The sequence below is a fragment of the Nilaparvata lugens genome, chromosome 7, assembly GCF_014356525.2.
Source record: "Nilaparvata lugens isolate BPH chromosome 7, ASM1435652v1, whole genome shotgun sequence".
In the NCBI taxonomy this organism is placed as follows: domain Eukaryota; kingdom Metazoa; phylum Arthropoda; class Insecta; order Hemiptera; family Delphacidae; genus Nilaparvata; species Nilaparvata lugens.
Window position 1 is genome coordinate 52,779,167 of NC_052510.1, and position 18,958 is coordinate 52,798,124.

The 18,958-nt window shown below is 33.6% G+C and overlaps 1 protein-coding gene across 1 annotated transcript; it reads right to left on the reverse strand.

Annotated features, from left to right (window-relative positions):
• Positions 1–946: 946 nt before the first annotated feature.
• LOC111059481 (protein obstructor-E) lies at positions 947–18,575 on the reverse strand. The gene is made up of 5 exons (XM_022347145.2): positions 18,265–18,575; positions 8,650–8,859; positions 5,571–5,777; positions 3,673–3,886; positions 947–1,491 (listed from the first exon to the last, which is right to left on the reverse strand). The coding sequence occupies exons 1-5, from the start codon at positions 18,308–18,310 to the stop codon at positions 1,446–1,448; spliced, it is 723 nt and encodes a 240-aa protein (XP_022202837.1). The 5' UTR covers positions 18,311–18,575; the 3' UTR covers positions 947–1,445.
• Positions 18,576–18,958: the final 383 nt, after the last annotated feature.

An 18,958-nucleotide genomic window follows, 5' to 3' on the forward strand; every position in this document is an offset into this window, starting at 1 on the left:
AAGGTTTCCTAAACCCAAATATTTATTTAAAGGGTATAATACACCCTTTTTAAATATATATAATTTCTATTCAGAGTAAGGCTGCATTAGAATTTTTAAATGAATAGAAAATTAATCATATTTGTCTGTGAATTAAATGTTCTCCTTGATAAAGATTTGATCAATTTAGAATTGATTCAAACTCATCGAAAGAAAACATTCAGAAATGATTGAAATTTTGAGATTACGTTACGGCTGTCATACAGTATAATAGAGCGAATGTATTCCACTACTCATAATTCAATTCATATCTTCTCAATTTCATAGGTTTCTTTTATGAAAAATCATACAAATTTCTTATCGAATTAAAGAATATAGCATTTTTTAATATTTAAAAATGCTATATTCTTTGATTCAATAAGAAATTTGTACGATTGTTGAAGAAATAAAGAAAGAAAGAAATATTTATTGCCAAAATCATTAAACAAACTTTACAAATGTGAAAAATATCAAAATTTTCATATACAATACATTGCAAAAACTTAAAATTGAAATATTTTCCATTTAAAAATCGATTATAATATTATCGATTAATAAGTATGATTTTTTAATAAAAGCAAACATCAAAATTGAGTTGGATACGAATTGAATTATGTGTACAGGAATTTAAAAAACGGTGAAATCATATTTGTCTATACATGACGTATAAAATCATAATGTATAGATTATATTGTACGAATATGATTTCTCCATTTTTTAATGTTTTAAGTATTGGTATTCGAGAGCTGAATTACCAATTTATCAATATTGTACCAATTCTCTGTTTTTCAGAACAGTAGCTATATTATGTTTTTAAGTATGTATCCATACTTATAGAATGAGTGAATAAATAGATAGGCTATTGTAGAAGAATTGATAAGGATTTTCCATTTCAAGTAACAGGGTTGAAAACAAATCACAGTTCATCTTAGTTTTTAAGTATTTTATTGGAAATTCTCAGAATGAATTTGATTTTTCAAGTATAAAATGTAAAACCTGATATTAAATTACTTAGGATAGATTTTGAATCAAGCTTAGTAAAAAATTATAATATCTATTATTTACAAGCTCAGCACCTCAGAAAGGGGATCGAGCAAAATTTATACTTTTACATTTCCATGTACTTAAAATTAAAACCTAGCAGTGCAAATGATTCACATGAATTCGTATTACTAACGACAGATTTTCCAGCCGCATTTTTCTGAAACGACTCAATTTGATCATTGTTCAATTACAATTATCACCTTTCAAGGTTGAACTTCTTAATGTTTTAAATAGTAGAATTGGAGGGCTCCCTTACACACTGAAACAACAGCATAACTTAAATAACTTTGCTTAATCTGTAAAAAGTCTTTAGTGTCATATTCCCTCACTTATCACATTTTGGGACACATCAATATGACTTTATAAGTTTCACATTGAATCTTCTATGACTTCTTCGCCTTCTTGTCCTCGTCTTCATACCAGTTTTCACTGCAAAAAAAGAGAAAAAATACAATAAAAAGATTCACTTAACAAGATTCATGCCCGGTTCCTAAGACACTTATTAACTCTGACAGACTATTAGAACTATAGATTCAATGTGAAGTGAATATTATAGATCAAATGGTCTATTAGATTTAATAACTGTTCTAGAAACCGTGCCTCACACTCAGAAATTGTTAGTAACTGCAAGCTTTGAAATGCATCTAATGTCATATTCATACTTCGATATTGATAGTGCAAATAGTTCAGTTTCAAACTATTGTATATAATTATACGTAATATAATCGTGAGGAAGATGTGAAATTGATGGTTATTTTTGTGGATAAAATTAAATCTTGTTAGTTGTAACTAGGATTGTTATGAATGTAAAAACCTGAATTATATTTTGTTTCTGAATTTTGGCAGGGGGGAAGAATCTCCATTGGGATGATCTCCCATAGTTATCACTGCCAGAGTTCTATATTCCAATGACAATTCCATAAGTGGCATACCGTGGTGTGTTTTTGACAGAGCACAAGAGTTCCCTGCAGCATTCGAGGTTACCCAAGACACGAGGAACGTTACCATCAGAAGAGAGTGTCTCAAACACCTGTGACTGATGTCACCAACAACACTATACATTAAAAAATGCAGTAAAAGAGGTTTTGGGACGGCAAGGTGGTCTCCGGAATAGGCTCCAGGATTAATGATGATGATAGTAATTTTACTCTAAATAGATTGGAGAAACCAGAAATGAGATCCAAATTTTGCCAAACATTTAATAGTAAATTCAAGGAAGAAGGCTGAAGAAAATGTTCAATTGATGGCAAAGGCAGACAGTTGAACATTTTAGAAGCAATGGAAAAACTATGGAATAGAAATTGATCCCATGCCAACTTCAGAAGAACAGACTCATTCTATCCAGCAAAGCACAACTGAATTAAGGCTTATTTTTGAGTAGGCTACTTCAGTTTCTACCTTTTTGTTATTTTACTTTTGAACTCGACCTTGGCTTTTCCCTTCATATAAATTTTCAAACTTTGTTTCGTTATAGTATTTCATGTTTTTAAAATAGAAATAGAGGTTCTCACTGGTTGCTAAAATAGCATTTTCTTCCATTCTTCCTCGTATTGTTCATTTGGTTATGTTTCTTTCAATGTATTGTTGTTCAACGGTTCTTATGACCATATTTGGGCTAGTGCAGTCTCGGCCAATGACAGTCGAGTTCAACTTACATTGGTCAATAGCTATTGGTCAATCACAGTGCTTCACCGATACTTCACTTTTATTATGCTGCTCGATGTTCAAGCTTTCAGTTCATTGAAGATCGATAATCGTTGTAATAAAAGGAAAATAGTATCGCAAATTGTTTTTAAATGAGGGGCTTCGACAATATCAAGTCTTTTTTATTCAATATGGATATCTACCACAACATCACCTTTACCAGGGGTGCACCCCCCCAAGCTCATGGCCGCACCCCCCTTGATTTGTAAAAAATCTTGTCATAATTGATTTAAACACTGCTGACCTTTTTTGGAACCCGTAATTCATAAAAAACCTTGAAAACTTGTCATAAGTAAACTGCTAACCTTTTTTTGGGACCCTTCAAAAATTTTATTTTGAGCCTTCTTTCAAGATCGAAGTCTGCGTTAAAACCCCTGCACCCCTATGCAGGTGCCCTTGGGCAACATTTACACAGGTAGGATTAATTATGATTAGTAATTACTTGGACAATGAAATATTTCGACAGTGATACATCCTCATGTCCTAGTTCACTATGAAAACAATCTTTGTCCAGGTGAGTTCAAGCAGAGACAAGAAATATAGCTTATGCTTATGTTTATCCTTTATCTATGGTTCAAGTTTCATAGTAGAATGGAGTGCTAATCGTTAACATTCCCTGTTACATTATAACAAAATAACAGTTTGTTTATAAAAATTGAATGATAAAAAATATTGAAATCTGTATGTTGCGTTCAATAATTAAAATAAGAATTAATGATTTCTATTAGTTGTGTACTATCAGATGAATTTATAACACCAATGATACTGCATTAAGAGGAATAAGAGCCTAATACTAAATAACCATCCAGGAACATTCTCATCCATCAAGGATCTCTATTATTTGTGTACTATCAGATAAATTTACAATAATAATTGCAGTAATTGGAAGGAGTTATCAATACTAACCATCCAGGAACATTTTCGGGATCATCACATTTGAAGCTGACATCGTTGTAGACTGTGCCGCCCGGGCAGCTTCCGTGTTGGGGTGTGACTCCATTCCTGCAGATGTAGAACTTCTGGCAGTCCTCCGGGTGAGGGAATGTGGGATGAGGCTGAGTCCTGCCATTGGGAAGGGTCACTTCTCCTTCTGGGCACGAGAATCCGTCTTCCAAGATGTCTGCGAACATTCAAATATATCATAATATATTTTCGATTAGGTGATACACTGTCCACTATAAATGAATGTTTTAAAGTTATATTATTACAGTATTATACAATATTATGTTATTATTGATTGATTGATACAATTAAGTACATCATCAAAAATGATAGGGAGGGAAAAAATAAGGTAACCTTGTGCTATTACTCTCCCAAATAGATAAGGTTACACATAGTCCGAAATAGGTTAAGTCTTGTAGTTGTTCTCTTCACACAATTTTCAGTACTTAATTATTTTCACAAAGTAGATTTTTGAATTCAGATGCTTCAAAACCATATATAGAAGAAAAATTAAACATTGTTATCACTAAAATAGGAAATAGTTGAATAGTAAAATAGAAAAGTTGACTCGGTACTATGAAACCTAAAGTTTGAACTGAATTTTGGAAGTATTGTCGTTATAAATCTGAATCAAAATTCAGTCAAAAGGTTATTACATTTTAGTTTATAGTGCTTCACCTCCTTTATGAGCCCCTGTAATACGAATCTCTATTATAAATTTTCTAAAAAACCCTGAACGTTCTTTTACATTGCTCAAAATAAAAGTCAACTCATTCAGAATATCATAATCACATTTCCAAAGATTTCCCAAGTATATCTCAAGGATATACAACTTTCTTCCTCCAATAACTTGAAAAATGTACTTTCAAAACTCTCAATATTTGAGGTTTGCATTGAAATTTGTTCAAGCAAATCAAATCAATTTATTGTTTACATTACTTGTAACATGAAGCTCATCTATGTATGAACATAACATAAAGTATGTTACATTACTTGTAACATAAATTAAGCTCCAAAGGATTGTTTGTTGTACGTACCAAAAAATTAGTAAAAACGTACATGATTCGTTTTTCAAGCGTAAACCGAGATGATTCGTTTCCATGTTTTCTTAAGCAAACAGTATTGTATTCAATGATCTGTAATATCATTTGTGTAATGGAATTTGTTATGTGAGTGATGTCATTAAATAAAACTTGATTTGATATTACTATCCACACAATAAAATTATTGATTTATTTGAAACAAATATAATAGATCAACAACAATATAAAGAGAGAAATATACCAATTTCAACAAGTCAACAAGCTGGAGTTCACTCTATAAAATATCAACAACCGTACCAATTATTAACAAATTTGAAACTTTTGAAAGCTCCTAGCAGAGAGCATCGATACTCATGATTACGATATAGATTGGTTATTCTGTGCTTTCAATTCTATGACTCAATACATATCTTGGAGTGATCCGTGGTCTAGTGGATAGAGTACTTGCGTCAAAGCTCAGAGCCAAAAGTTTTTGATTAGATCACTCCTGTGCTATCAGATGGGCACGTTAAATGTCGGTCCCGGCTGAAGTATGACTGTCGTAAGGCACATTGACGGCTCAAATGATATATTGAGGCGAGGTGGAACTTCCGTCAGAACTCCCCACCAATAAAAGCCATACGATATCTTATTATCAATTCATATCTTGTTCTCTCGTATATCTTATTGCATTTCTATTCAATTGAATATTCCGTGTAGACATCTGATCACGTGTTTTCAATAATCACATCAACATGATCTTATTTCAAATCAATTTTTCGAGTTCTTCTTCAATCTAGAATATTATACAAATTGATGCGACGCATGATGTTCTCTCACCTTTCTTGGACTGAATGCAGTCTTTCCTGAGTGACTCAGTGGGCCATGCGCAAGTGGATGCTGAGTCATCATAGACAAGACCGGGTGGACAGGGCAGTTCGTTGGGGACTCCATCAATGCAGTTGATGAACTTGTCACAAGCACCCGTGTCGTAGTGACGGAAGAAGCCGTTTGCCCTTGGACAGCCCTTTGTTGATTTTGGCTCCTCTGCAAGAAAAGTTGAAAATACATTTTTAAATTGATACAAATTCAAATTTCAACTGTTCATGGATATGGAGTGCAGCTGTCAAGTATAAACACTTTCAAGTTTTAAATATTTTCAGAATATTTCGGGTATTCTTCAGCAGAAAATTCGAGGGACAGTAAGCATTCTTCTCACTTGAAAAATTCTAGTTGTAAAATAATATCTGAAAAAATTTAACTAATAAAAATATAAAAAAAATAAATTTAAAAAATACACTTTTCGCCTTGATCGATCCACGATTAAACCACTTGATTCAATTTACAGTTCCATAATTTGAACATACTCCCTTCTTCAAATAAATATTATATTGAAGTCAGAGATGATAGCTTCAAATTGAATATATGCGAGTAAATCATCAATTTACTCAATATTAATTTAAATAAACAACAATTTTGGAACACATTCAGTAACAAAGTGTCAGCAAAGTGACAATTAAATTGAATATATTTTGTCCATGGAATAAAATATACATTGTTGATGAAATAAAATAAAATTTATGAAATAAATAAAAATTTATAGGGTTATACTTGATTTTTCAACATTTTCAAGAACTAAAGGATATAAATAAAGTGAATATAGGTAGACCAATTCTGTGAGTTATTCTTGTTTGGAGAAGTCATGAAAACCCTGGATTTTGATATTAAAGACATCAGAACCCTTAGGTTTTCAGTTTATCAAAACCATAAATACAGAGCCAACTCAAAAGTCCTAATTATTGGATTTTAGAGCCGATATGATCTGATCTGATGCTCAGCAAGGTCGTTCGTAGCCAAGCATGCTTTGGGAACTCATCAGAATAGTTGAGCCAGCTACTAAAATAGCTTTGATTGGTGCCTGCTATTGGTTATTGAGCAACCAATCAAGGACTCATTGATTTCTCCAAAGATGAGTGATAAACTCGTAGTTTGTCTTGATTAATTTTTATTGATAATGAATTGTTCATTTAGTTTCATCGAGTGTGTGAAGGTCTGTGCTTGATTCACAGATAAACTTCCTCCTTGATAAACTTCCTCCTCAAACGGTACTTAATGCCTGGTCACCCAAGCCTAGATTTGTGAATTGCAGTAGAGGGCCCCAAGTTTGAATTAAACAGCTATATCCTTAAGATACTCTTTATCAGTCCTATGAAAGGTCAAGGAAAAGTTTTGATCCATGATCGTAGCTTGATTTTGGTTCCTCTACAGAATACTTCACAAACCGTTATAACTTGTTCAATAAATTAATGTTCCAATGATCTGTTATCTATGCGTACTTAGTATAACGACAGTTTGAGAAAGATCAAGGTTCAATTCAAACGCTGTGAGCTGTAAGATATACAACAATATCCTTAAATACCGACCTATCTGCCAATAACCTTGTTAGTCATACTATTAGGAAATTAACCGGTAGGCCTATTAATAGATATGAACGCTGTTGTTTTGTATATTAACCTGTAGGCTAATAATAACAGTATTTCCTCGTAGAAGATGAATTGAAATTCAGAATGATTTTTACAATAATTGTGTTAACAATACCGTATTAGATAGACTGTTACAAGCTGTAAGGATTAATTCATATATTTTCATTATTATTGTTATTTCTTCGTATTAAACCGTATTCGATGAGCACAGCTCAAACGGTGTACGATATATCAAATATAAGGGGTTCCCCTCCATTGAGGGAAAGTTTTTCATTCATATTATATGAATATGATCGGGATAGAACAACAGGCATAGCCCAAAACTATTCTGTTCCCAAATTTTGATAAATAATGAAATGTCTGAAAAAATAGGTTATGTTCTTTATGAGAATATTTCATAGCATTCTCTTAATAAATACGGGCAGCATTCAGTCAGTTTATCTTTGAGATATGCATAAAATTTACCAAGACTGTCAACACCCTTCAGTTCGTCCGTCAAACAGTTTATATCTCTGTATAGTATTTTTGTGCGAGTTTTTCTAGATTTCTAATTGTGTATTCTTGTATTGACGAGTGTGGTTGGTTTAAAAAATTACATGTAAAGCTGCGTACAGACTTGTGCGCCACGAACAAGCGCATTTCACATTCATCAGCTGATGTTACGCTTATTATATCTGTACCTTAAAGGTGCATACAGATATATGCGCCTCCAACACGCTCCGCAATCGCTCCACGCACGCTCCGCAATCGCTCTGATCATGAACGTTACGGGAGATGCTAGCTCTTCTCACGTTCCACTCTTGCTTCTCGGTCGATCATCAATCGATCTGCTCGAGTGACGATCGACCGCGGAGCAGAGCGAACCTGTATAAGTTACCTTATAAAGGTGGTATGGCAGAGAGGACCTAGAGTCATAACTCCGCTCTTTATGGAGGCAATTATTATTAAATTCAGTTACACTACTGTTTCTGTACAAATAGAGGTATAATGAGCTGATGAAAATTGAGGTGCGTGTGATTGTGGACCTCATCCGCTCAAGTCTGTACGAAGCTTTACAAGCTTACATGTAGCCGAATAATCCCTTTTCAATTTACAGATCTCGAGGTATTGAGACTCTGTCTATGAAAAATATTCTCATAATATAATTTTAAACTTTAAGGGCCGGTTTCCGAGCTCGGGTTTTAGCTAAGTTCTAGACTTTAAACAGCTTAAGTCAGAAAATTGACTTTCCGGGGCGTAGTCGCAGCTTCTATGGCAATCTTAATTTTCTCATTTATATAAGAATCGGAAACGTTTTTCCTTGACGAAATTGAACATCCCTAAATAATTCAAAATAGCTGAAACTTATTTTCTCTTTATTTTATTTTATGTTCAATTTTCTAGTTTTTCGAAATTAAATTTAAACGTGACTATGACATTGGGTTTGGATTACTTACGCAATTCAGTTCTTTCTCCACATTCTACATTGACGGACGTGTCACAGCGCTCATGGCTGGGATTGCTATCATCGAACAGAAGTCCGTCGGGACAAAGCTTTTCTTCGGCCACACCCCTTGAGCAATGATAATAGAGATCACACTGCACGGGATCTGGGAAATATCCGTTCTTCTCCGGACAAACAAACTGCTGGGCACTTGACCAACCAGCTGCCAAACAGAGAAAAATATTCAAAAATTCAATAAGCAAATACAAATCTTGAAAACAATGTTACAACTGAAAAAAGATCACAATTCTAATAGTCATTTAAATAATATCATTTGAAGAGAACTAAAGAAAGTTTACAAAATTGTGAAGAATTGATTTTGGCGCAGGTGAAATATTTCCAAAACAGTGGAATTATGAGTATGTTATAGTCATAATTGGACTTGTTTGTATCCTCTAATTGGAGAAGAAATTATTAAAAATTGAAAAGAAATAAGATGAGAGAGAATGCGATAGGGAGAAAATCAGATGAATAGTGTGTGAGATATGAAGAAATATGAATAAGAGAGTTATGGAAAAAGTTCAAGAGCGGTGGAGAGAGAAAGAAAATACAGATGAAGAGGCAAGAAAGATATTGATAAATAGTGAGTGATATACTGCACAATGTAGGGAAAAGAAAGAAGAAATAGGTCTATGCATTACATTAATTTTAATGCCAGCGTCCAGCAACATACAGACTTATGCTGACAGACGGAGGAGAAATCTCTCTCAAGATTGTCAATATTGCAATGACCACAAACGTCTGCTTGTCACTTCACCTCTGCATGCAAACTTGACTTTTTTCTGTCTGCCTGCATACGTCTGTCTGTTGCTCTGTGCGTTGGTTTTGAAAGGGACAGGTTGACTATAAGAATGCACAGAAAAAAACAGAAAAATATAAAATGAGATTTGGGGATATATTGTGAGAAACTGAGAGAGAGCAAGATTCTTAAAAAAAAAACTGAAACAAACAAACGATAATAATCCAATCATTTATATGTTTGGCTCAGCTAATTATCATATTATAAGACTGATTCAACTTCTTTTGAATCTTGCTTGAGGAGGTGCACAAGTATTGGTGGTACAGTAGAGGATAGTCTTTTACTTACTAATACTTCTTGAGGTCATCGTCATATTTTCATCATCAATAATTATTATTATTATAAAATTGTAAATTAAATCTATGAATCCCTGTATAAATTATAAGAATATAAAACTTGAGAAATTTCATATTCTCCTAACTACTTGTTTAGATCACAGTAGTCAATGTAATTTGCATCGATCAATTCCTGTTCTTTATCCTTCCCGATCATATACCGTATTGAGTAGTTGGAAGAATATTGTTCTGAATTGTCTCGCATATTTTCTTTTGTTACTCAATGAGAAGAAGAAAGGAACAAAAACTGCGATGCGTTTTTCTCCCGTTGTTGCAAAATCACAGCGATGACAATCGACCATGACCCTTTCCGCCTTCTGATCACTGATAGCATCTGCAGACCACCTCACTCCCTAATTATCACTTCTTATCGTAAGCATTTATCATTCAAAACGCTTTATCGAATACAAGCTAGCATCAACTCAAACACGAAATTGAATTCGTTTGATATTACTTCACCTGTCACATCTGAGTCTCATTCAGGATACGAGTTACATTAAGAGAAATTTGAAGTGATTGATCGAATTGATTGACATGTTCAGAGAAGAAGCGAATTTCTCACTAACGTTTTCGTAACATATTATTCATGGAGGCGATAGATACAATCAAAACAAACATTCTGATCCTATCATTATTTGGAAATTTGTCATGTTCTTGAAAATAATTCCACTATTTGGAATATAGGATAGATAATAATAGAAAAACAAGGACAATAATAATGCTAGAATTTCATTCTGATCAACATGTTCACAATTGAATAAGAGTATAATAATAACCAACGAATTATCTTATATCTAGAGTAAAGTTTATGTTTATACCGGTAACTTTTGAAAGAGTGATGTGCTTCTCGATGTTTCTGAAGAATATCTAGTTGGTGGTCATTCCTCTTACATGTCATTATTATTATGTAGTTTAGGTGTAATACGGAGTAGGCCTATGTTATTTTTCCGTGATCTATTTTGGGTTATGAACAGTGACCTACTATTTTTAGTACTGTTGTTGTGAATAATGTGATATTTTTACATGGCCATATTTTCAATGGAAGTGGAACTACATGTGAATTTATCAAAAGTAAATTAATATTCTTTTGGAAATATAAGTGAGAGACAAGCTGGGAAAAACAACTTTCTTCGTAAATCATTTTCCAAAACATTCACTTTTCATTATTTGATCAATTGAGCAGCAGTTTCTAATTTTTTATAGCTTCAAGAGCTATTTTTTATAGCTTTAATAGCTATTTTTTATAGCTTCAAGAGCTATTTTTTATAGCTTCAAGAGCTATTTTTTATAGCTTCAAGAGCTATTTTTTATAGCTTCAAGAGCTATTTTTTATAGCTTTAATAGCTATTTTTTCAGCTTTAGCTGGAGTAGCTTTAATTTTAATCTCATATTTCTTGATATAATTTATTTTCGGTTATAATATTAATTTAGAATAATTTGAATTGATAATTGGAAAGACATTAGTTATTGTAAAAAATCCACTTTATTTTATAAAAACTACTATTTCACAGGATAAAATTAAATTGATTAATTAGTTTATTGTTAAAAGTGTCATGATATATTGATATTACAACAATTTTAATTGTATTATACAATGTCCAAGTGATACATAAAACACTATTGATTAGAAGTAGTATGTTTGTTTAGAGAGTACCTATAACGTAGCCAGGATTTTGAAATGGGGAGGGGTGACCAAAAATATTGTGAGCCCCCTAAATGTCACCCAGTGGAGTTTGATGGAGAAGGATAAATTAAACTGATAAATCAGTTCCAACAACATTCACAATTCATTATTTGATCAATTGAGCAGCAGTTTCTAATTTTTTATAGCTTCAAGAGCTATTTTTTATAGCTTTAATAGCTATTTTTTCAGCTTTAGCTGGAGTAGCTTTAATTTTAATCTCATATTTCTTGATATAATTTATTTTCGGTTATAATATTAATTTAGAATAATTTGAATTGATAATTGGAAAGACATTAGTTATTGTAAAAAAATCCACTTTATTTTATAAAAACTACTATTTCACAGGATAAAATTAAATTGATTAATTAGTTTATTGTTAAAAGTGTCATGATATATTGATATTACAACAATTTTAATTGTATTATACAATGTCCAAGTGATACATAAAACACTATTGATTAGAAGTAGTATGTTTGTATAGAGAGTACCTACAACGTAGCCAGGATTTTGAAATGGAAAGGGGTGACCAAAAATATTGTGAGCCCCCTAAATGTCACCCAGTGGAGTTTGATGGAGAAGGATGAATTAAACTGATAAATCAGTTCCAACAACATTCACAATTCATTATTCTTATTATTATTTTATTTTCTTGAATTTTTGGGCCTCTTTTTCGGGCTCATAGGGGGTTCGTAACTAGGAAACCCCCTCTTCGTTACGTCACTGAAGACTACATTGGGAAGTACCTGAATAATACCTGAATAATGTGTCAACCAATTATTGTTGAAGTAATATCTGAACAATGTGTAGAGTATACAATAATCAATATTAAGATGATTTCCTGAACTTTTTTTAAAGTTTCAAGACCACATAATCCATGGATGCATTTCGATTGCAAGATGCAAGAATTTACCTTTCGTGCGAAATTCCGTTACCTGCTCCGGGAAATGAGAAACGTGATGAATGAGGGCTTTGTCAATAGCAATAGTCCTATTGTCTGCAACGTCCTACCACAGGACACGTACTTCATATTGCATCTGAGGAGCATAAATTATTTGCATACTCAATCTCTCTTTCTGTTTTCCTCTCTACTTCTTCTTGCTCATGTTTCACAGTGTCTCTTATCCTCCTTTACACATACCATTCAGTTTTATCTCTTCCTTCTCTAATACTAATTCATCTCTTTTTATCTTTCACCTTTTTCTCCCTTTTACAAAACATTCTCCAAGTATCTCTCTTCTTCATTCTCTCTCTTTCTTTCTGCACTTACTTCTTTTACACCATTCTCTAGTCTGCTAAATCATAGGTTACCTTCTACTCTTGCAGCTTCCACTTATATGCTATTTTTCCTTCTCATATTTTTCTACATTGCTTTCTTTTTATTTTCTCGTGCTCATTTTATAACTAATTGAATGTTTTCACCGATAGAAATTATTATTTGTCAATATTTGCAGTAGCAGGAGTCTCCGGGGTTATTCACAGCATTTGATTGGGATTTTCGTTTAATAATTATGAATATTTTTCTTATTTCTCCTCGATTCTTCTTTTGTCTTCTATCTGTTCCACGTTCTACATTTTATTTACTATCTATTTTTCCGTCCTTATTTCATAACTCATTAAATATTTTTCTTATTTCTCCTTCTTTCTGTTTCACGTTCTACTCTCTCTTTTCACTACTCTTTCTTTATTTTCATTCTCTTTTTTCTATCTCCCTATCATTTTCTCTTCCTTTGGAGTGATCCGTAGTCTAGCGGATAGAGTGCCTTCTCTATCTAAACCCTCTCAATACCAAAAGTTTTTTAACCAGATCACTCCCGTGTTATCGGATGGGCACGTTAAACTGTCGGTCCCGGCTGAAGTATGACAGTCGTAAGGCCCATTGACGGCTTAAATTATATATTCAGGCGGTGGGACCTTCCCGCAAGGGACTCCCCACCAACAAAAGCCATACGAATTTACTTTTTTCTCTCTTCCTTCAATCTTTTCCTTTTGATGTCTTATTCCTCACTCTTTCTCTACCTTATCACCTATAGATAGACCTATTCTCTCTCTCCTGTTCTTCTCTCTTTCTAACTCACGTTCAACTCTCTCACCCTTCCTTCACATGGAGCTGCATAGTGAGAGGACCATTGTTCTGCAATGAGGGTCAACCACCTTCTTGCTAGTTGAAGCCAAGAGTCAACTGCATTACTACTACTCTCTTACTGAATAAAATCTATATTTTGTAAGCTTTAACTAACTGAGAAGTTAGTGACAATTTAGTTATGTACGGAATCCTGGGAATTTTCACTATTATGTTAAATATTCTTTTCCAAACACGAAAATTTCAAATACATTTGATATTTTTCAATTTACTGAACAATTCAGAGCGTTCTAGATACATTGATTATAATAATTATGACACCGATATCAATAATGATTCGTTGAAATTGACAGTGATCTCCAATTTTGAAATTAATTCGAAATTTGGGCTACTCTATATTCTATTCTATTCTAGAATTACTAATGAGAAAGTATTTCAAAGGGTTGAGGAAAATCGATCTCTTTTGCGTATTTTGAAGGACAGACGGCATTCTTGGCTTGGCCATGTATTTAGACACATCGAATTCACGTTAAGAATACTGGGAGGTATGATAATTGGACGAAGGGCTCGTGGAAGACCCCGGCTACAAGATTTGAAGCTAGTAACAAAAGATCTAGGGATCCAGAGCTACATCCAACTGAACAGTACAGCTCTGGACAGAAGACGATGGAACGCTGCCTACCAAACAAATGATTTAAGCTTAAGAAGAAGAAGTAATCTATAATTTCATAGTATTGGGTGGACAGCACATGAATATAAAAGTTATTGTTCAATAATAAAAAAGTATTTGGAGGAGATACTCATGAAATACAAGTAGTACAGTAGACAGAAAAATATTCAATCTGTATCTGGGAAATCTCTCAATAAATAAATCCTTGACTTAATTTTAGCCCTCCTAGGCAAGCTAGTATTAGTACAAATATCGTGTTCTGTGGTAGTTACAAACCGCACCATAATATACTCGCACAGATTCCTCAGCCAGGATTTCATCATCATGCCGGCATTTTTTGTTTCGAGAATTTGATAGAGTGCCCGTTGTTGGTAGGTGTCGTGTGTTGGAGGCCTGTTCGGAGCAATCTATCTATCTTGTGCTCGGAGGTCTGAGGCAATGTGGGAGAAAGTGATAACGGTGCTGAGACACCGTCCACTATTCTTCAGTTATTGCGTGCCTTTCAACAGTTACTATTTTTTTCATTACCACAAACAACTGAAGTTGGATTTTTGGCAAGCGGCGGCTCTATCTGATTTGAAACTGAGAGTGATATTATTGCAAAATGAACAGCTCAGTAAGAAGATAGTATTGCAGAATAGATCTAGTAACGTGAGTTGGAGTGAATGCAGCAAGTATCTTAAAAATAAGTGTGTACTCCTTAGGAGATAGACTAGAAGATAGGAGGTATCTAGGAGATATAATATATTATCGTCGATATGTAAATGATGATTTGTCCCAGCTTTATCAAAATTGAACCATTTGTGCTGGATATAAAAAAATAATCACTTGTTTCAGAACACGGAAGTGATATTCGTATTTGAATAAAAAAGAAAGGTTTGAATAAGATTTGGAAAATTATGAAACGGTAAGGCATCAGTTGAGAGATCTAGAAGAAGTATACATGATTTTTTTTCATAATTTGTTTTAGCGTGTTGGTTATTTCGTACTGTTATTGGTTATGTCTGTTATTTCGTACTTTTTTCACTTTTTGTATCAATTCAATTCAATTTATTTCTTTTTACACACACACAAGTCCAATACAGAGATTGACAAAAAGAATACATGCAAACAACAACAATAACAATACACATTAAAACAAAATAAAAGTGGTGCAAAAAAAGGATGGAAGATTGAAGGGTTTCTCCAACTATGGATATCCATGTACTAGGAAAACCTTCAATCCTTGAGAAGGTGAAAAGGTATCAGGAAAAGTAAATAGTTGAAAAAGTGTATAGTTGAGTAGTTGATATTGTGGTGATTATTCATATTGAATAAAAAGATAAATCTGTGGTTTTGACAATTTCTTAGTCTTTTTATTCAATATTTCGTACTTTGATCATTGAGCAGTTAAGTTTCAATCCAATGCTTCTTTGTTTTACAGAAAAGTTGATCACAGATTTATCAGCAAGATCATTCTCTCTCTTATTATTCACCAGTCTCAGCTTTATGAAAATCTCACTCTTCCTAATTGAGATGGAAGAATTATAACTTGTTTCAAAATACGATAATTTATTATTTACGAGGAAATACCTGACAATGTAGCTCTAGTAGTAGGGATGTTAGTAATGGAGCTGTAGGGGTAGAAGAGGTAGTAGAGGAGGAGGTGGTGCTGATAAGGGGTGAAGCGGTTTAGCGGTTTCTTTTTTCGGTTCCAAAAGAGAAATGGAGAAACGTATCTCAGGTGCGTATAAAAATCAAACATAGAGCAGTTTAGCAGTACATTGATTTTACAGTTTATTTTTTGGCTCCGAGAGAAAACTGTGGAAACGTTTCTCAGCTGCAGATAAACATTACTTACCAAATGTGTTGTAGAATAAAATTATTATTTTGTTATAGCTCTGTGATTGAGAGAGCTCAAGACAAAGTCAAGGCTCTACAATTATGTAACTAAAAGAAAGTTGATTTTTTTCTATGGACGATTTTGGAACTACTGGGAGGAGATGCTAGTTCATTAAATTAGATTGAATAAATTATTCACGCATCTTGGAGATTCCTGGGACATTGGCCAGCTAATATTTATTTAGTAAATAGGCTACTTAGCATTTTAATATTCACAGTTTAGCCAGCAAATTATTGAATAAATTATTCACGCATATTGGAGATTCCAGGAACATTTACCAGCCAATATTTATTTAGTAAATAGGCTACTTAGCATTCCAATAGTCACAATTTATCCAGCAAAGTTAGTGAACAAAAGAAAGTTCACTTTTTTATTGTGGACGATTTTGGAACTACTGGGAAGAAAAGATAGTTGATTAAATGGGATTGAATAAATTATTCACACTCCTTGGAGATTCCAGGAACATTTACTAGCCAATATTTATTTAGTAAATAGGCTACTTAGCATTTTAATATTCACAATTTAGCCAGCAAAAGAAAGTTCGCTTTTTTATTATGGACGATTTTGGAACTACTGGAAGGAAAAGCTAGTTCATTAAATGGGATTGAATAAATCATTTACGCATCTTGGAGATTCCTGGAACATTCGCCAGCCTATTTACTACATTAATATTCAGCCAGCAAAGGTAATTTCCTCTCTGATCGAGGGAAGTATACTCCAAAAAGGGAAAATTGAGTCCATCGTTGATACAGATAACTCATAATTATTATGCAACAGATTATGTCGCGAGAAGCGGGAGTTGTGAGTGTAAACTAATTCACTTCACTCCACTTGACAGAGGACTAGTTTCACATTCCTTCACTTAGTCTACTGCTCAATCGATTACCATAATGAAAACGCGTGTTACGGCGGCATGCAGAGAAAGAATGAAAAGGTTAGAAAAGGAAAAAGGAGATAGAGAATGGGAGAATGGGAGGAGAGAAGGAGACAGTAGAAGTGTCAATGCGTGGAGAAAGGCATGTAAATAGAAGTAGAGGATGCAAAGAGATTGGAGAATGCTGTTGCATAAGGTTTTTCGGTCCACGGTGGAATTGAGTAGATGCTTTTGGATGGACGGACAGTGGAGTAGGAATAGGAAGATACGAAGACATAGGAAAATGCTTTAAAAGAGAAGGGTGAAGAAGAAATCAAAAGAAGACGAGGTTATTGATGAGCACGAGATGAGAAAGAAAATGAGAAGGCTATTTCTGATTGAGATGGATATGTGGCGATAAGGAATGGAGAAAAATAATTATATGGTAGGAAAATATAGAAAATTTACAAAAATATCATCTCTACTCTTCTTTCACATCTTATATTTTCTAATGGTTCCATTACCATTGTCAGATGGAATGGACTCTTCTTTTATTTTACGTCTTATATTTTCTAATGGTTCCATTACCATTGTCAGATGGAATGGACTCTTCTTTTACGTCTTATATTTTCTAATGGTTCCATTACCATTGTCTGACAATAAAGAAGAGTAAAAGAAGAGTAGAGATGATCGGAGAGGGGGGAAAATGAAGAATAGGAAAATTCATCTTCCAGCATGATAATTCTGGAAAATGAAGGGAAAATGTAGTATACTGCGATACAGTGCTGTATAATGCTATAATAAATGGAAAGTACAGAATTATACAAAATGGTTACAAAGTGATAAAAGATGAAGAAAAAATCGAGATAAGAAAAGAATATATGTCTAGAATTATTGGGCTGCTGTGTAACAGATGATGCAGTTGGTATTTATGCAGTGCTGAATTTCACTCATAGTGTTGACTTTCTTTTTTGGAAGAAAACAACTTAAAACTGAGGCTCCATCCTCATTATTTTATGTCATGTAGACAAGAAAAACTTGATTGGAAGACATCAACGCTCAAGTTGATTTTGAATCATGATCATAACCAATCATCTGCTGTGTGACCATTAATTTGTTCATGGTTAAAAGTGAGAGAGAAGAAAATATTCTTAACCTTATCACGCACACTGCTCTCATAGTCTTGTAAGTATGATACTGTTTCAAGTAAACTATTTGTAGTATCTATGAATGAGTATTATCTATAATAATTTACCGAAACTCACCGAATAATAGGACTAGAAGCGTTGCTGATTGACTGTTTGACCTCATGTTGACGAAGTTATCCAGGCACTGTTGTATGTCTGAGACGTGCTTCCTTCTTTTCTAACACGAGGAAGTCGCGATCACTCTCTCTCTCTTTCTCTTGTCTGCCGGCGTCTCTCTCTCGATGTCCTCTCAACGGTAGTCAGACAACAATTGAGTCTTGAGTTGGCATGCCGCCTTTGATACAGGGCCGCGAGATCAGCTGTTACCCCCTCCCCACCCCGGGCTTACCATCCAACTAACGGGTTCTCGAGGGTTTTCAATGTTCATTTCCCTATTATTTATTTGACTCCGGGGTGAAAAATGTCATCTCTCGCTTAGCTGGGTGGGTGGCTGTCTTGCTCAATGGCTGGTTGGCCTTAAACGTAACTAGTTTCTTTAGAGAGCATTTGCAAGGAAACAATCGTTAATTTATCAACAATCTATCAATTTGTCATGTTCTACCATTACTGAATTTTCGTTATTATTTACTAAATAATTTAGTAATGAGGTATGATCAGATACCTATTTAATATGATAATATTTGTGTTATAGGCATGATAATATTTATATTATATTGGATTATATTCCTATGATATTGTATTCATTATTATATTTGTTTCAATTATCTTCTATTTGGAAAAATAATATGATGAGAGAGGAGAATAAATGAAG